At 37.8% G+C, this 20,932-nt stretch overlaps 1 protein-coding gene across 1 annotated transcript in view; it reads right to left on the minus strand.

Annotated features, from left to right (window-relative positions):
* Nucleotides 1-19,794, minus strand: part of xylt1 (xylosyltransferase I) — a 67,523-nt gene extending 47,729 nt beyond the window's left edge. The window contains 1 exon segment of the mRNA XM_051887620.1: nt 18,912-19,794. Within this exon segment, the coding sequence (XP_051743580.1) occupies nt 18,912-19,349 (438 nt within the window). The 5' untranslated portion in view covers nt 19,350-19,794.
* Nucleotides 19,795-20,932: the final 1,138 nt, after the last annotated feature.

Below are 20,932 nucleotides of genomic sequence, written 5' to 3' on the forward strand. Positions count from 1 at the left end.
TTTTTGGTGAACTCTCTCTTTAACTAGCAAGACTAATATATATATATATAAAAAACTGATTGTAGTTTTCAGAGTATATTTTAGAGTAATTTATTTTGATACTTTTTTAAATGTATAAAATGAATTTATTTTATTTGTTTTCATTAATTTTAGGATCTTAATATCGCCATTTATCAGTTATCGCCTATAACATAAAAATAATTATCGCCAGAATATTAATATGAGTGCATTCCTACTGCGACAGCCACTTTTATTTTAAGAACTGTTTACACAGAGCTCTTCGATTTGATTGTGCAGTAAAATGAGAGGAGGAGAGGCTGTACAAAAACGCTGAGATGTAGGGAACTGCACTATCTTTAAGCCCTTAATTTGAAACAATGATGGGACATGGTGTGGAGAACCACACTTCAAAGACTCAATGCGCCCATGTGCCTATTAAAACTTGAAAAGAATCTCATAAAAGGAGGGAAAGGCCTCACAAAATTTGGAAGAAGAGATTAGAACAACTCTTCACATGACACAGTCAGAGGGACTGCCAAGCTATGAGGGGGGAAAAGCCACATTTACTTCTCATAGTAAGTGAGAGAGAGAGAGAGAGCTCTGAATGCAGAGGTGACGAATGACTGAAGAATTCGAGCAGAAAATGGATTCTCAGATTGGGGCTGAGCCTAACCCCTTGGCCCTCATATCTGGCTTTTCCTGAGCTCTTCTGACAGCTCTTCCACATGCTGCCAGTCTACTTCCACCCTAACACAGGCCAACATCACGTCAGCATCATATCCAGAGAGTTATCAGTATGTATGTATGTGTCTGTATGTGATGGGTCCTACCATTGATCTTGTTACACCTGAAGTTCTCTGTCTCTCCCTACAACTTGTAGACACAGATGCAGGATTCCCTGCCTGCCTGGGAGCTGTTATGAAGTATTGATTTCCTTTATAGTATGTGGCTGTGGTCAGGGCTATGTGCTGAATGTGGTTGCATTGTACATCACTGTGCTTGTGGGAGAAAAGAAAAAAAAGAACACTGAGGTTTATGGATGAGTCTGACACTGTGACTACAGATGCAATCCCACAATGCACTTTCCTGCTGGCACGAGGGATTTGTCACTAAGAAAGCACTAAAAAGCAGCAGGGTGGACACGTACCATGACAATACCATGGTATGATTCAAAGTGTCTTGGATGGCATATAAATATGGTAATAGTTTAGTACCATCATGTTGTTTCTAATGGGGAAATGATAATACAGAACAGTGGTGGGAAAAAGGACTATTTAGTTTTCAAACTGAAGTCGGCAGCAAGCAAAATAAAAAGGCATATGCAGAGATGTAAAACTCCACAGAAGGAAGAAACATGCATTTGTTGCAAGGAATGAGACATGAACAATTAGAAATAATAATATAAAATTATTCACCAAAATGTATGTAGATTTTTTTTTCTATATTACTGTTATATATAATAAAATATATATTATGTAAAATATATAATATATAAATTATTTATTAAATTAACATGTATGTTTATATTTTTATTTATTACTGTTCAAATAGATTTTGCCAATCTGAGAGAAAATAAAAAAGACAACTGTGTTTTGTTCATTATCTTTACGGTACTATTGCATATGCTTTAAAAAAATCTAGATATAACTAATAAATTATTTTTAATTGAAATTGAGCTGAAAATGATTGTAATCTTCTAGAAAAAAATCTGCTTTTGAAAATAAAAATGCAACAAACCCTCTTGCATGGGATCATCATATGCATATTTTTCATGGCCGATTTTTATTTTATTTTTTTTACAAGCAAATTGGCCAATTCTGATAACAGTAGAAAATTTATTTGTTGTTTATTTGCTCTATAAGAAGCAAACTGGCCTTAAATAATAACTATAGCCATTTGAAATGAGAGGCAACCACTGCATTTTAATTACAATCCAAACAAAGACGCTACACAAATGTAGCATGAGCAATTGTTTTTAAATTAGATTGTATAATCTCAAGATTTAAAGCAAAAACAAAATGTCCCGTCTCTGGCTTGTGTTAATGTCCTGTTTACAGACTTAGCTATTTTTCCACATAAATGACATTTTGGGAAATGACTGCAATGCAGTTTGTGTGCAAGTCCAGAATAGAGATCAGCCAAAATAAAACTAAAAACCGTTCGGTTGCCGATCGTGTGTTTGGAGCAAAAATCGTCCGGTTTCGATTGATCATCAACAAGCAGGACAGACGACCTGTAATAAAGAAGTAGACTCCCGATGGGCGGTAGAGACTTGAAGTGGTGCAGCTGGAGAAGTGTGTGACCGCCATCATCAGATAATCTCTAGGGCTGTGGCCTTTTCTCTTGGCCAGAATCAGCATCCCTTCAGACCCTATGGGATCAGTTAGCCAGTGCAGTGCTATTCATCAGACAGCTAAATCCTTCCCATTACAAAGTGAGAGAGAGAAAAAGGATGAGCAATATAGGCAGAGACAGAATTAGAATGTAACAGAGAGAGAGAGAGAGAGAGCGAGAGAGAGAGAGCACACCAGGGGGAAAAGAATGATTAGGGAACTTTGAGGCAGCCATAGACTTTAATTACACTAACTATGCTGGTTTGGAGGGGAAGTGTTTTAATACCTCCATAAACTGCCCTAAAATGTGTTGCAGACCGCTCTGAAACAGTCAGGCAGTAGACTGCGGGCACAGTGGCAGGCTGGCACAATCCTTCCACGTCGCCTCGGTGTTGAAGAGCAATAACAGCGGGCTGAGGTAGATTAGCAGCAAGACTTACACACTCGGTGACGTCTTTTATGAGCAGCGCTACCTTAATGTCATGGAGGCTGTAACCAACACTTACACTAAATCAACCTAAATAGAAACTTAAATGGCAAAGCGAATGAAAACTAATGTCAGAGAAAAAGGAAGCAAAGATATGCAAATAACAGCTCTCAGGATAATTACGGTCATTTATTTGCCCCCTCCTATTGGCTCAAGGGTGGATTACAGAAGCAAAGCTTGACTCTTAGAGCCAGTGCTTTGGCAGCTTTTCAGTCACCATTACTCAGTGGTGTGTCTCAATTGAATCTTTTCAGCGAGCTCAAGATCATCTGGGAGGCTCTTGTACTCACTCAAAGTATTCAGTCATGTAGTGTACATGCGGATCAGCATGTGCATGATGTTTCTTGGTGGTACTTTAACTATTTCTAGGGCTGGGAGGTATGAAGATTCATCTATACTGCTTTTACATCTTGGAATATCTACAGCGATGTACAGAACTATACTATACTCTCCAACAGAGCTGCACAATTAGTCGATAAAAGATTAACAATCACAATCTTGATTCAAAAACCCACGTGATCTCACTCCTAAATGACAACGAAGGCTATATCTATTAAAACTTTGACAAGTACAGTGAAACATTCAAACCTGTGTTTGTGCTGCTGCTGACCCAGATAGAGCAGCTTTTATGTAAAGGTATGAAACAGCTTCACAAACAGTCTTTTTAACCACACAGTATCGTTATTTCTGTCCTACAAACACTCATATTGGAGATAATAATATATAATTAGGGCTGCCCTCCACTAAAGAATTTTCTAGTCGAATAGTATTCGTTCATTTAAGTGATTAGTCGACTAATTAATAAAATTAATAAACCATTTAAATAATAATAATGAGCCTTGAATCACCTATATATAAAACAGCCTAATCAGCGCTCAAACGCACGGATAAGCTTGCAGCGGCGTACCGGCAAACATAAAGATTGTGGCTTGAAAAAAAAAAAAAACAGAAGAAGACTGTCTGTACATTTTAATAATTTATTGATAAACTAGTGTTTTGTGTCGACGATGCTGACTGCTGTCATCTCCGCAGTAGTGGAAGCGCATATATGTAAGTTTCATACAGATTACATAATTTGAGAATACTAGCTTTAGATTTGAATCAGTTAATTTAAAAATAGACATTTCAAGCTTTCCATAGATATATTTCTCATGTCTGTGAGGCAAGTATATTATATATATATATATATACACCGGCACCTCCATGTCATGCAGTAAGCGCGTTCTCCACACAAATACTTGGATATTCGCCAAATAATAGAATTATCTAGGTTAATGTTACAGCATTAGACTTTACGTGTTTCAAGTGATAAGCCATATTTGAGGATGATGAATGATAGGCAAATGTTTGGATTTTCTGCCATTAAAGGGTTAGTTCACCCAAAAATGAAAATAATGTAATTTATTACTCACACTCATGCCGTTCCACACCCGTAAGACCTTCGTTAGTCTTCGGAACACAAATGATATTTTTGTTGAAATCCGATGGCTCAGCGAGGCCTGCATAGCCAGCAATTTTTTTTGGCGCACCAAAAATATTCTCGTTCCTTTATAATATTAATATTAAACCACTGTACTCACATGAACTAATTTAAATATGTTTTTAGTACATTAATGGATCTTGAGAGAGGAAATGTCATTGCTGGCTATGCTGGCCTCACTGAGCCATCGGATTTCAACAAAAATATCTTAATTTGTGTTCCGAAGATGAACGAAGGTCTTATAGGTGTGGAACGACATGAGGGCAAGTAATAAATTGAATTATTTTCATTTTTGAGTTAACTGACCCTTTAACGATCTGTCCATCAAAGACTGTGATTCGCCAGTTCCAGTGGAGTTTTTTTTTCTGCGACTAACCAACTAATACCAATTTTGGTCGACTACGCCTCTTCTCGTCGCCTAATGGTTGATTAACTATTAGAGGGCAGCCCTAATAATATACTGGGATAAAATTTTTATATTTCAGATATAAACACTGATGTCTATGGAAGCGATAAAAATAGAGTAAATCACCTTTTGAAAGTAACTTGATGCTTCAAATAAAGATTGTATGAAATACATTGTTACACCAGTAGGTGGCTGTTAAAAAATGTAATTGTTATTGAATCATTCATTCAAGAGATTCTTTCAAATACACTGATTCATCTATAACAAAGCAATTGAAGTCTTTGAGTGAATCACTGATTTTTTTAAAAAAATAATTCAAATTAAGTATTTTCTTTTTTTTTTTTTTAAATAGACTGCAGCAATTATCATTTTGCCAGAACCTCTAGTAAATTACATACATTTTGGTTTAGTTGTCTGTTCAGAATCGTGATCTTTATTAACAAAAAAAAAAAAAAAAATTGTGATTCTGAATTTATCCACAATTGTGAAGCTATAATCTCCAAACTACTATTTTTTTTATTACCCTGATGTTCCTGTAGGAAGTTAAACAGTACAGCATAGAGCTGACAACAGAGGTCTTTGGTTCGATTCAACAGGAGTGAACTGATAATGTAATGCAAACAGTGTTGTTATTGTTAACTAAAACTACAACTATTAAACAGTTTTCATTCTTTGAACTCAAGCTAAAATAAAATAAATTATAATTAGATAAAAAAAAAAAGGTTAAAATTGTTGAAATTAGAAAGTACTAAAATTACTAAAACTAAAATAATAAATTAAAGCTATTTTATATAATATATAAATAATGATAAAAACACATAAAAATAAAAAAACAAACTAAAAATGAAAACTGAAAATATAAAAATAAAAGCCAAATCAAAATATTAAAAAAATACTATATAACTATATAAATTATACTAAAATAACACTGAATATAAGTTGCTGAATAAAAGTGCCCGCAAAATGAATAAATGTAAAGGAAAACATGAGCAAATAGACAAATGATTTTTGTTTAATGGATGATGAAACTAGGAAAGAAAAAAAAAAAAGTCCTATAGACTTACACTGATGGAGAGACTTGAGTCATATCTCTATATAGACCCTACCACAAAGAAACCACAAAGAAACGTGTTAAAAACAGCTCAGAACATGCCCTGGCAACCACTCCAAACACTCTAGCGACACTTTTGCATGGGTGAACAATACTAAAACTCTAGCTTCAAATTGTAATTGACCATAAACTGACACCTCTCAGTTCAGAGGCACCATCCATCCGCTCTTAACTATAGAGAAAGAGAGGGCACAAGCAAAGTCAGAATAAGCCAATTCCCTCTCTTCATTAGTATTCTTTTCATTCAGCTATTCAACCTTTTCAGGTTGTGAATTTGGTCTTAAATGGATACCCCATTCCTCTTCTTTGGAGTTTCTAAAAGGGCACCCCAAAGTGAAAATATCGAACTGAGAGCCGTGCTTCAGTGACTGGTCCGTCCCTGTACACCAGACACTTGACATTAAGCGATTCTTTCTCTACAGCTTAAAGCGAAAAAGCAGGGGGTGATTCATAATCAGATGATTCACCTGTCCACCGAATCACACTCAAATAATAAAAAATAACTGTCTTCCAAGAGGCAGACACCTTACCAGGCTACCAACCATGTTATACTACTCACAACCAGACTTTTGACTAAATGGCAAAAGGTTTGGTCTACATTCCCGCCCACTAAGAACCTTTTAAGAGCCGCCCACTTAGAAAGTATAAGTTATATTGTATATACTATTTTGTTTAAATTGGTTAAAAATCAAAAACTAAAAACTAAAATCAGTTCAAGCTAATTTAAGCACCAGAACATTATAATGTACAGCATATTCATTTTGAAATTTGTTAATTACACTATTGTTTAAAAGTTTGGGGTCAGGGACATTTTTTTTATGTTTTTGAAAGAAGTTTCTTTTGCACAGGAGGGCTGCATTTATTTGATCAGTAAAAGAGAAATTTATACAATTGTATATAATCAGATTAGAGCTTGCCAGACTAAGAAAGTGCTATCTAGGTTTGTCTGCAATATGCATCAGATGGTCTGAAAAAAGACTGAGCAATCGGGCCAGTGGTATCAGTAGTCTGGGCAAACAATGAGTTAATAAAGATACACTAGCAACACGTAAAGTATTCTCAAACCCTCTGGGATTGCTGAGGATTACGCCAGGGATTTGAGTAGACACTGGATTAAAGGATTTTTTTTAAAAAAGGAGAAAATACACATAAATTGCAGTTTTCTCCTTGAACATGGAGCCTTCACTTAATCACTGCTAGAGACTAAGCCTGGATGCTCAAGATGCTTCTCTGGTATCTTCCAGTCGCTCTTCAACAGTGGGCTTGGGGGGCTTCGGATCCCTGTCAGAAATCAATTGCGAACTTTGCGTTTACACCTGCTGCTTGTGCAAAAAGCGATCAGAGACGCACAGACCAGCTGCTTAGAGGGATTCACAGGGGGTACTTCCAAAAGAGTGTGAACAGGACTCTCTATTCTGCCAGGATGAGTCGGGGGGATCTAACCGTGGGTGGCAGAGGGAGTCTTTTAGCATTCAGAGGCTCAGTGGGAATTCACACCAGCGTGTGATATACTCACATTCTCTAGCTTGCCGCTAAAAAAGAGAGCGGAAGAGTCACGTGATCGGGGCTGTGAAAAAGCCTGCGTCTTGGTCACATGTAGCCGACATGATTCACAAGCCCCAGCAGGCATTGCCTAGAATTATGCCCTTCCAGCGCACTTTAATTAGGTCTCTGTTGCGGGATGCAGAGTGTATAATGGAATGGGTGAAATGGCATTTGTGGCTTGAAAAAGGTGGCGATTTGGGAACGCTCGATGGCTTGTAGACAAAGCTATTTGTGATTATAATATTTTCAGATAATATTCTCCTTGTTTACCACACTAAATTCATCGCTGACATTCACAGACGTCCACAAATGATTCTCCGTCGAATACAGAAATGACAAGAGGATCATTAGCTTTGGCGTCTATGGCATCTACTAAACAAAAACGAGATATGAGAGGTCTCGGAAAACAGAAGACGCCTGCAAACGGGGCCTTGAAAATTCACATCGTGATTTAAATTCTCTGAATTTCACACTCAAGCATAAAACAACACCAGGCCTTATTCCCAGGATGCCTCTCGCTATCTGCATAAGACAAAAACAAACAAACACAAAAACTAGTTTAAGATGCTTACCAATGGGATTTTTGTCTTTCCCTTTGGGATTATGGATTTGAAGTATTTGTTATTGCATCTGCTAAAATCCGTGGCTGATATTAGACCGTGTGTAATGAGGTTGTTGTAGAGTAGGGTGATTATCTGATGCTGGGTGGATTATGGTGGCTGCTTGAAGCCGACGGATACATGGACTAGCTGGTTTGGCCCACGTTCAGCGCAGGAATGCAGAGGACACAACATACACGGTGAAGAGAAACAGAATGTGAGACCAACTCAGAGAGGAGACAGGAAGAGAGAGAGAGACGGACAGACATAACAGTCTCAGAGACCTTATGTACTGAGTCCCTTCAGCCTGTTTAGCCAAAGAAGATCTACTCTATTTGAGAGTGTGTGTGTGGCATATGTTTGAATGCCATGTGTGTGAATATAGTTGGACCTGTGGGAGTGTTACTGAGGGGGTGTGGTAGTGTTGGGTAAATAGAGACAGACTGAGAAAAAGAGAGATGGGAAACAGAAAGAGAGACAATGAGAGGGACACAAAGAGAGAGCGATATTCAGGGTAATTCCTCAGATTACGAAACTTTCATTGACATTGACTCTTGTTATAAATCTAAAATCATTCTTAACAGAAATCTAAAACATGACCACGATAAACTTGAATTTAAGCTCCACAACAAACGTACATACTGCTAAAAATAAAGCTGAATTTAACTGTAAGAGACAGAAAAAAAGACAGAAAAGGTTGACAAAGTAGGGATGCATATAGATTCTGGTCGATACCAACTTGTCAAAAATTACTTTCATGTTTTAGCTGATACTGATGAAATGAAAATTATCCCATGATTTACTCAACCTCAAGCCATCCTAGGTGTATATGATTATCTTCTTTCAGACAAACACAATTGGAGATATATATTCTGAAATATCCTGGCTCTTCCAAGCTTTATAATTGAAGCCCAAAAAAAATGCATCCATCCATCATAAAAATAATCCGTACATAATAAAGTTCTTCTGAAGCAAAGCGATGGGTTTTTGTAAGAAAAATATTCATTTTGAAACTTTATAAACTAAAATAACTAGCTTCTGGCAGGCAACAGTATGCATACTACCAAAAGAGTAACCCCTGAAGCGATGTATGACATAGGATGTTGTAGGACGTGATGTAAGAGTAGCGTAAGCTTAGACGCCTCTCGCGGTTTAAACAAATAGGGCTGTGCAACAAACTCAAGCTACTCTTCTCTTATATCGAAATCCTCTGATATTTCTCTTTAAAATTTCTCGTTTTAGATTTCTAATTTGTGGCCGGTGTTTTGTTTTGCTCTCTCCTCTGAGCTTCCTCGCTTGTCATCATATCATGCGTTGGGTCAGGGGTTACTCTTTCACCGTAAATCAATGAGTACCGCCATCTGCCGGAAGCTAGTTATTATAGTTGATAAAGTTTTAAACATGGAAATTTTCCATGTTATTCATGTAAAAATGGAGGAAATTGCTGTTTCAGTCAAACAAACAACTTTACACAGCACTTTTCAAACAAATTCAAAGTGCTTTATGAACGTAAACAAGTTACTGACAAAAAATTAAAAAGTGCAAAAAATGAAAATAACAAAAAGTGTTTACAATAGCACAGTAAAATGTTAGAATATAGTAAAGGAAGAATAATCAATAATGAATTGTTGATATATGCAAAATAATGCATGCACCAGAAGTTATGGTGGGCACTGAAACTAAATGAATAAAGCACACAGAGAAAGAGACAGATCTATGCAAAGAGAGAGAGAGAGACAGAAGTGGTGGTGGGGAGGACTACCTGTCTGGATGGTGGTGGTAAAGCAGCCAGTGAACGTCAGAGTTTATTTTCTTTCGGCCGTCACTGACTGAGCTGTAACACAAGCCTCATTCATGTGACCAACACACGGTTACATAGTCATACTGACACACCTCGACACTGACCAACGCTTTCCACCGCTCACAGGGAACGTATTCACATGAATACACAACCCCTCTCTTCTTCTGCAGCGTCAACCGCTCGCCCCCGACGACTCCTGCTCAACCACCGTCTTCTCCATTCGTCAAGTTAACACACAAATATTAAACTAACACATACAGCATTAGTGCGCTTACTGATATTTTTGTATAATGGTGTATTTAAGCAGTATTCATGTGTGTATATAGGGATACACAATATATCAGTACTATATTGGTTATTGGCCAATATTATGCACAGAATTTTTTCATTTAAATTCAAATCTTTTAATTAGTATAAGTCGATATTGCATATTGTGCATGGTCATTTTCCTTACATTTACATTCAGATCACCTGGGTCATCTAATGCTCACTTAAAGTTAAAGAGTTAGTTCACCCCAAAATGTAAATTCTGTCATTAATTACTCACCCTCATGTCGTTCCACACCCTTAAGACCTTCGTTCATCTTCAGAAGACAAATAAAGATATTTTTGATGAAAGAATGCTGTCAGATGCTTCATAAACTTCATAAAGAGTTTCTGAAAATGAATCCATATGAATCGAGTGGTTTAGTCCAAATTTTCTGAAGAGAATCGATCCTTGTTATGATGAAAAGATTTAATTTAGGCTTTTACTCGCATGTAAACATTGATCAGCGAACATAACCTGAATAATGCACAAGAGCAAACCTCTTTCTGAAGCTCAAATGTGCGGCGTAACCAATGAGGTTCATTCTCGTGTGTTACACAGCACATTTGAGCTTCCAGAAGAGGTTTGTTCTTGTACGTTATACAGGTTAGGTTGAGCTTCTGCTTATGTTCGCTGATCAATGTTTACATGCGAGTAAAAGCCTAAATTAAATCTGTTCATCGTAAAAAACAATTGTGTCTCTTCAGAAAATTTGGACTAAACCGCTCGATTCATATGGATTAGTTTTCTGATCTCTTAATGAAGTTTTTGAAGCGTCAAAGTGGTAGTTACAAAGGCAGTCAATGGAAGGAAATCTGACAGCATTCTGTCATCAGAAATATCTTAATTCGTGTTCTGAAGATGAACGAAAGTTTTACGGGTGTGGAACGACATGAGGGTGAGTAATTAATGACAGAATTTTTATTTTTGGGTGAACTAACCCTTTAATCTTTAAAAACAATTTTACAATAATTTAATAAAGCCACGATCTCACTACACTTTTGAGCATGCAATGGTCAGAAAATGCCATCACACTCTGCGGCGTCTTTTTTAAAAATACATAAAAAATAGAAAAATAAACCATCTACTCCACTGAACTGCAATGCTTCAGTCCTGCAGATTTAAAGTTTGCGTTCAGCTAAAAGGTCACGCTGTGGAGTATCAATCTTCTTTTGGTCACTCGTCTTCATGTGACACAAATGCTTCCCGTCTTTCGCATGTGTATAAATGGAAGTCAATGGAGTGAAAAGTGTAGTGTAACCACCCCTTAACACCGTTAAATGTAATCTTTAGCACATCTCCAAATGAATACCCAGATTTCATACTGTACATTATAATGTTGTTATGCCTGAATTCAGCATAGCATGACTGATTTCAGTTTCAGTGTTTTATTTTTAATTAATTTAGATTAAAAAAAATGTACAGAACTTTAATACCGGCAATAGCATAAAAATAATAATTTGCTTCAGAAAGAATTTTAATATTGGTTCATCCCTAATAATCTGCATACAATGCATCCAAACAAGACCTCACGCGTCTCAAAAAAGACCTCACACAAATGACGCTCCATTAGACAGCCCACTACTCACAAGCATCCGTAGGCCCCGCCCCCTCCTATTTCCACACAATGAGTGATAACAAATAGGCGCCAACAATGACAAGAGTGAGATGGAATTAAGGGCCTGTAGCAGCATACTTAGCCAAGTATGAATAGCGACCGACCACAGTTATGTTAATGGTAGCATTACGGTGCACCAATTTGCTGTTTTTCCAATATCTGTGACAGGCCACTATTGTGCTGTCAAGCTTACATAACAATTAGCTCACTTTTTATGGACATGTTTACAAAGGACATAAAGCACTGCTAGCAAAATATTCTACCCTAACACAATAGACATTCAGCCACTTGAAAGCATTTTCACGACAGTCTTTATCACGGCTCTCGGTGTGAACTATAAAATCAGCCCTAGCGCTTGCTTTCTTAGCTTTAGTAGATGAAGTCATTGGCGAGGCAATGGGACCGAGCCCGCTCATTAAGAGAGCACATCATGGAATTGTTTGTGATAACCATCAGCTTAACACAGAGAAACAAATCAATAGGTGTTGGCTCGGTTCATTACGTAACAGTCAGAGAGAGATGAAAGTGCTCTGTTTGGTCTTTTCTGCGCTTCTGGAATGAAGGTAACCTCATGAAAACAAATTTTACTTCGCCTCTAGCCTTCGAAAGCCATGCAAAAACAACCTGGCTCAACTTTCCTGATTCGCCGTCATCAATCTTTACAAGGTCTGAGATATACTTCCCTCCCTGTTTAAGAGCTAATGGAGAGGAGGAAATGCTAACAGGGCAGCTGTCCAACTGAAGCTGGGGCAAATGAGCACCCTGGGGCAACTTCTGATGATCAAGCAAAACAAAGACCAGCCTGGATCAAATGTTGAGAGAGAGAGAGAGAGAGAGAGAGAGAGAGAGAGAGAGAGAGAGAGAGAGAGAGAGAGAGAGAGAGAGAGAGAGAGAGAGACAAAGAAAGAGATGCAGAGAGAGAGGCAACAGAGACAGAGAGATGGCCTGTTAGCACTCAGGCATACTGACGGAGTGTGAGTCAGCACTGCGAGGAGAGGAGAGGAGAGGATGGAACAACTCAATAACAGGAAAAGACTGAGAGAAAGACAATGTATCCACAAAAGAGTTTCTGCTAAGAAAAGTAGTTGCGTGACTAGGGAATGACACAGTTGGCCAGACAAAAGCGAAAAAAAATGTGTTTATTTTGTGGTAACATGATGGACTGTGCAGAGGTTGTGTAACAAACAATCATTATCTGTCTTTCTGTTGTTGTAAAATTGTTGTAAAATTTCTGTCATTTACTATTTTTAATCCGTCACGTTTGTTTTAATTTCCCAAATTCCCCTGATTTGTGCATGTGCATTTGAAATAGTCTTATGGCCTTATATTCAATACATCTTTTCAATAATTAGTAGGGGTGTTAACAGCACACAAACATGACGGTTCGTTATGTACCTCTGTATTGATGTCACCGTTCAGTACAGCAGAGGGGAGAAAACTAAACATAATTCTTTTCCTTTTTTGACATTTCGATATTTTGTTTTTCTGCGATATATATTGCGATATGAAATAAATTCAACAGATTACTTGAATAGCTCTATTTGGAAAGAGTTAATAATTCCAGAATGATTGGGGTAATTTAAATGAAATAAACATGGCTTTATATTTTTCAGGTAATAGTCTTTACTGTATAAAATGTAATATAATTAATGTGTGTTAAAGCTGCAAAAGTAATTTTCTCTTTGTATTTTGTTGTCGACATTCTGACACAGAAAGCAGCAAGAATATTAGCTTACTGCCACTTTAAGACTGAAAGCGTGGATCCAATAAAATGATACACATCCATTTTCTTTGTTTGCGTTGCCTAAGCCATAAGCAACTGTGCAGTATCCTTTACAAGGATACTCGCAGAGACAGATATTTTGACAATTCTGCGTGAATCAGTCTGTTCAAGGACAAATAGATGTGGAAGTGAACAGAATTCGGTGTTCACGCGCATCAGCGCGGCTCCATGTGCGCGCACAGAAAACAGTGCGCACAACTGACAGGACCTTAAACACGTGCAAATGATGAACTTTCGCTCTATGATGGTTAAACTTTTCAATTAAACCGAGAATCGCATGCATTACAAAACTAAGTGCCTGGTCTGTAAGGATTAACAATCCCTATACTAGATATCGCACTTCCTGTAATGTGACTATCATAGATGCTCACATTGCGATATTGATGCTAAAACGATACATCGTGTAGCCCTAATGCTGTGGACAGTACATGACTTGCCTGAGGTAAATGTAATGCTACGTGACATATTATTCTCAAGCTGTTTTATTGATGTCTATCTGTGGTTGAAACACTGGTTGAGAGATTACATGCATTTCTAGATCGTCTGTTCTTCTTTTTCTGTGCTTTTTCCTGTTGTGGTGGTTAGCAAACAGCGTTGCATTAACGTGCACGTCCCCTTCTGGATTGGAGTGTAAATCGCATGTGACTGACACTAGGGGGCTTGAGCAAACTTGCAAGGGACGCAAGAAACACTAAAAAATGCAAAAAATGCAACAAAAAAAAAACAAAAAAACAAAAAAACACTATACAAATAACATATTAAATACATAACTTGTAAACACTGATAAATATTTTTTACTTTTTACTAAAAGACTTAAAGATGTCCCCTCAACAACCTTTTTTTTGTAATTGCGGAAAAAAAAAAAAAAAAAAAAAAAAACTGACATTGGGAAATTTTAAATGTCAGAAAGCACAGAAACTCTGATGTACACAAGCTTGGCTTTGTGATATCAGGGTGCAAGTGAGGACTAAGCTTTATTATTCCAAAGCTTTGCTGCCTAGTCAACTATGGGAGCACTGTCTGGAACCATGCTATAAGAAAGATCCCTCCACATGCTACAGTGAGTGAGAAAGAGCCACACAGGTGTGTGCGTGTGTTTACATGGACACTTATGTCACTCTCGGTCCCCAGAGCCCCTCCCTCTGGGATCCCACCACTAATTCAGGTGGCGAGCGGTCGGCAGATAATGAGCACATTCACATTCAGCACACATGCTGAGCACAACATATGAGATTGATCACCATCAAACCAGACTCCCCTCACATCAGGAACGTCCTGCGGCGACAGGACCCGAGCGGTGTTTGAGCATGTGGGACCGGCTGACCTGAGGAGAATCAGAACATGCAGTAACAAGACAAATGTGGCGTTCCGCTCACCTGGTGCGCAGCGGCATCTGGCTAATGAGAACATGTTAAAGCAAATGAAGGAAGTACCGTTTATTGCTGCATTAACACAGGCCCCAAAACACACCAAACACATGTGGAATTAACTTAATCGCCAGCATCACAGCCCTTCACTGGCATGCTTTCCTCAGCGCTACATCTGCCTGAAGAAATGTTTCATTTAGTGTGGTTAACTAATTAATTTATCTAGATTTTTTTCTTTTAATAGAGAAAGAGGAATAAACTGTAAACATAAAACATGAAATACAAATTAAAATATAAAATAATATATGATAGTAAATATAAATAAATAAATTCTCTCTCTCTCTCTCTCTCTCATATATATATATATATATATATATATATATATATATATATATATATATAAAATAAGAATATATATTATTATTATATACATTAATATAATTATAAAAGGTTTCCTCAAGACCCAGGACAGATTATTCAACTAATCATTGAGCCAACCTTCTGACTAGGGTTGAAAATATCTATATATGAAAATATATAGTTAAGCACATCCATTTATAGTTAAATTCAATTTAATCTAGCTGCATCTGGTCTTCCATTTGGGCTTGGAAATTCTTTGCTTAGGTAATACAAAAGCATTTATTCACATAAGTAAAGTATCCCCAAAAAATTCTGAGCCAATTTTACCATTTACAGAAAATCCCACATTTATCTGAGGGTTAATCCACTTCCCATTATGTACGGCCAACATCCCCATTTCCACAAGCAATGGAACTTCCAGTTTTGGTTTCAGGAAGGAATACACACAGTGCACAAACCATACAAGAAATCCAGTGCTGAATACCCAACTAACATGCAAACGGTGAGGTCAATGTAGGACCAGATGAAGTTTGTGGAAATTGTGCAGAATAGATTTAAACAGTCAAATATGTTAATCAGAGTCAAATGAGCCAAAATATGAACATGCAAACAAAAACCAAAAGATCCCATTTTTTCTGCAATTCAGCAGCGTTTTTGGTGGGCGCAGATTGCGTGTGGGTTTGGGTTAATGCCATGTTTAAGAAGGCAGCACAGTGGCCCACAAGAGGTGAGAGGTCATCTGTGTCTCACATCTCTTTAATCAAAAAGGGCTGAAGAGCAGACAATTTGTGCCGGCAGAGCTGTGACTGTGGTATTAAAAAGCAGTCGGCATAAAGTGCACTACAAAAAGGAAATAGTAACTCCCCTATCTATTTTTCTCTCTTTGAGTCAACAGAGGCCAGGTAGAGTGTAGCACTACACCGAAACACCCGAACAACAAAGACTTGTGCTGCTTTTTAGACAGACACAAACACACTATATTCTGGCAAACCCAGAACAGACAAATTACCTGAAATTACAACAAATTAGCCATGAGGAAATCCAACAGTGATGTGGCTTCAAGATGAAGATTAATTTCAGACAAAAGCAGACTGATAGGCATCTGTGGGACTCAGCAGGTTTGAGAACCTTCAGGGGGTTCGGATGTATCTTCTGAAACACTCTCGGGTTTCTAACACTTGCTCCAGACTTCCCACCTCGCTGATTCCATGCCGTCTCAGGACGAGGATCGAGATAAACAGCTGAAACAATCACACGGCTACGGGCTCTCACTTTAATCCTCTGCCAATCCTGTTTGCCAGAATAAACAGCCCACTGAGGCCACAAACAAATCCGAGCGCAGAACAGATATGGAAGAGCAGAGCGTGTACACAAGAGCACGGGCAAAAAGGTGACCGGCGCTGGGATCATGCCACACTCTATTATTATAGTTCGAAGGAATTGCGTGGTATAAGGCGCTTCCTGCAGCAGAGTCGGATCCAAGCAGGATGATGGCTCTACAGGGAGCATTTCAGAGCAGACGACACCGAAAGACGGACACGCTTCACACCACCGAGGCAGGATGGCACCAAGCCACTCTGCTGACATGCACACATTTACTGGACATTAACACTCCTTCCAAACTGCGACAACTTGAAGGCAAAACTGTCTGAGAAGCAAGTCCTGCTGAGAATTCGGCATCCGAAGGTGCCGTCGATTAGTGCTGGAGGGATTATAACGTGCACTTTAGACTGCAGGATTAAATTCGACCACAGAAGAATAGAATTATCACATTAGACACAGATAGAGCAACAAGTCTGTGGGGATATTAGCGAGAGACTAAATGAGATGGAACGTCGCTCCAGGCTCGCTGTGGTTTACATTACACCTGGATTAGAAAGCTAAATTAACACCTCTGCAATTAAAAAGTACCGTACCACACGGTAGCCAAATGGTGATGTTGGTATTAGCCTGCAGTGAAAATCTGTTCCAGCCTTCACATTTTTACATTATCCAGATTTACATGAACACAATTAGGATGATATTTCTTCAATGAGGAAAGAGCTGTTCAAACACAGCTATTGGTGACAGAAAGATTTCTAATTAGATTAGGCAAACCTATGTTTGAGAGAATTATGTTAATGAGATGCTACATGATAATTAGTATCAGTTAATTGTAAAAAATGAAGCAGACTGATGAGGGAGTGCAGCGCTTTTACTGAGGTGGGGTGTTTAACGTATTCTGTGGGAATTAATTAGAAACACTTTAATGTTTTATACACCTTGGCTGTGTCTCAAAATTGAGCAAGCTGCCTACCTAGGAGGCATTCCTAGGCATGTGCATCATAAATTTTGCATAACATAACATAGATTAATTCCCAAAAATGCTTCCTATGTATAGATCCAACTAGGTTTTAAGAAACAGTCATAGAGATCAAGCGGTGTCCATTGCAAAAACATTTCTGGTTTGAACAAAAAAAAAAATTGTGTTTCGCAAGAAGCTGATACGCTGTAAAAAGAGAAAACGTAACCTTAAATAGCTATTTTTAACTGATCTGACCCTACTCTCACTGATGTTACCTAATGTAGTTGGGTCATTGTCCTCAACGCAAGGCATGGAGGGTCTGTCAGCAAAGCTGCAGGCAAAGACTCAGAGCAGGAGCATCATGTCCAGATAGATCAGCCAGCAGTTCAAGGCACAAACTGAATGGAGAATGTTACGAATCCACAAAATCAATAGTAAAATATGTCGATTTTAAACCGCCGCTAGTGAGGGCAATGATCTTTGGTGCTTTTTGTGTCACTATTTGAAAAATTTGCTTACATTTTGTTAAATCAAGTATCAGATTTGACAAATGATTTTATATGAACAGACTCAATTATATATAATATATAACATTTATTAAATTTTAAGAATAGATGAAAAATAGCATTTAAATCAAATGTATGAAAAATAAATAAAATCAGCTGAGCCATTAATGTGGATTCATAAACGCAAGAGGTTCAAGGTAAGTTTTAAAAATGACATTTTTAAGACATGTTGAATACCAAGTGGACGTTTCGGGAAAATGAGTCAAATGACCAGGTTATTTCAGTCATACTAATCAATATTTTGACTTAAATAACCGAGTTAATTTCTGTTATCACATGAAATCCATTTTAATTTACCTGACAAAACATTTCTATAGTTTTTATTGTAAAACTGACCGATAGGAGGATAAAAAAAAGGGCATTTAATATCAAAATCGACGCATTTACACTATATCCATAGCCGATAGAACCGGATTATATATCATACATAATTTCACTCTTCATAAAGGTCATGACGAGATCACTCCCAGCACATAATATCACCAACAAATGACATGAACATGATCTTAAAGCAACGCATGATAGCTGAACTGCCTCTTCCGCCGACATACACAATTACAATAGCAACAACTTAATGGGAGTTTTAACGGACAGCGATCCGTCACACGAGATGCTAAAGTATCCAACAAAACTGCATCTTACGCGGCGCGCGCGACTGTCACATCCTCAGCCTTGGTATAGTCATGACAACAAAGGGCTACATTTCAGCACATCACTAACAAATCATCCTGCCACCGTTCCTGTAAACATAAACACCCCGAAACGTTGGGTCTGGGGATCATTTCCGAACGAGAACGGGCCCGTTATGACGGCGGACCGTGAGGAATGAATGGTTTCGCGACGAACGGGGAAATTCCGCCTTACCGGCTGCTGTTTATGTCGAATGGACGCTTTCCCAAGCGGCGGCTGGTGATGCCTCTTCTGGTAGCCGCTCTTCGGGTACTCGCTGTAGGCTTTGTTGATGCCGATTCGGTCCCTCTTCTCTCTACCGTTGTCTTTTCGGTCTTCTCCCGTGTCCAGACTGCTGAAGTTCCACACGATGAGCGTTTGGACCAGCAGCACTGTCAGCGCGGCTATTAACGCTGACCGCGATCGGCGAGCCAGCTTACGGGCGCACAGACTGCCGAACATCTTCACCCTGAAGCGGCGAGGTGCCACTGCCGTGCGCCGACAGTCCGCTTTGTGGCTCAGCGTCGCGAAAGGAGCGTGGAGAGGGAGAGAGGGGGCGGTTGGCAAGGGCTCCGCTGGAGGAGAGAGAGAGAGCGGATGAAATATGGTCTGCGCCCCCTGGCGGTGACACATGTACAGTACACGAGGTTCATTCCATGAAATGGGCGCCTTTTCCAGTGCTTATCAAAACATTTTATCAGACAATGACTAAATTGTTGTGTGAGCTAATTGATTTTTTTTTTTTTAATATATTTTGAGATATAGCTGTGCCTTTAAAAAAGCAACAGGTTTGACGGGAAAAGGGTTGGCAGTTTTACAGTTCATTACTGTCCATGTGCTTAAGGCAAGGTCATGATACTACAAGGTGTTCATTAGAAAGAGAATTTATACATTTATTCCTGTGGAACCTTTTTGAACTGTTTGTCTTACAGTATATTTGTACTATCTATGTTTTTCTTTCCTGTTTAAGTATTCTTTTATGTTCTGCAATACCTTGTCACCATTAAGATTGTATATGATTTGTTTTGTTGTGTTGAAATAAAAAAGAAAGATAATTTAATCATGATATTTCTACAAATATCCAATTATTTTGATATGACGTATTAAATACATGTACATTTATGCAACTTGCAGTGTTTTGAATAAAATATGTCTACAAAAACCTAAATATATAGAGAGGAATTTAAAAAAAAAAAATGCTTGCTTTCATTTGCATTTTTTGTTTCAAATAAAAAGTGTAATTGGGTCGATGACATAACGAGTCATTTTTTTGTCCAAAAGGCCTTAATAATAATAAAAAACAAAGATATGACCAGTATGTAAGGTAGTACTACTAGATTTCTTTATTGAATCCAAAAGGTTTTAATTATATTTTGCTACATAAAAGGTATTTTAAAGATTTTAAAGTGTCAAAAGGTCATTCGGTTTAACCGTCCAAAGGCCAATACAGCCATTTCATTTGTGATTGAAATATCTTAAAATGTAATAAATGTATATATGATTTTATAACATCATATATCAACACAGTGCAAAATGGTATAAAAATTATGTGTAGAAGTCGTTGCTTTGTTATGAGAAAGAATGTCCGGAAAAATGAATTTCATTTATGTAATTCGGAGTAACCAATATATAAGGGACCATTTTGGATCAAGTCATGTGGTCAATATCATGTGACAGGATGTGACATCATTCAGACACCTGCAAAGAACCATATGATCGTGAAGCAAAGTCACTAACTCTCTCTTAACTATTTGTAAAATTCATGTTTTCACTTGCTCATACGCATGTCCCGAAAACTCTGGTTATTCGGTACAACCGCTATAAAACATGGAAAATGCTGTAATATTTTAAAAACTTGTACTAAATATAAAATGATTGATTGTCGTTTTGCTAGCTAGCTAGATATCAGTCTGTTAGCATTGTTTGAAAATATCGTCATTCGGTATAACCAAATGTTTCATTCGGTAAAACCGAAATTTTGGTTAAACCGAATGACTTTTTTGGTGACAAATTTTGTCCATCTTGTAAAAAATGACAAAAGCAGTGTTAATTGATTATATCTCATTGTTAACACTTAATACAACTTGAAAATTAATTATATCTCCATTTTGTTTTGTTTTTACACTTTAAAAAACCTTATTCGTCAATGACCCAATTGCTAATACAGCAAGGAGAAAGAAAGATATGAGTGGATATAAGAGAAAGAAAGATATGAG

The sequence above is a fragment of the Ctenopharyngodon idella genome, chromosome 3 (assembly GCF_019924925.1).
Source record: "Ctenopharyngodon idella isolate HZGC_01 chromosome 3, HZGC01, whole genome shotgun sequence".
Taxonomy (NCBI): Eukaryota; Metazoa; Chordata; class Actinopteri; order Cypriniformes; family Xenocyprididae; genus Ctenopharyngodon; species Ctenopharyngodon idella.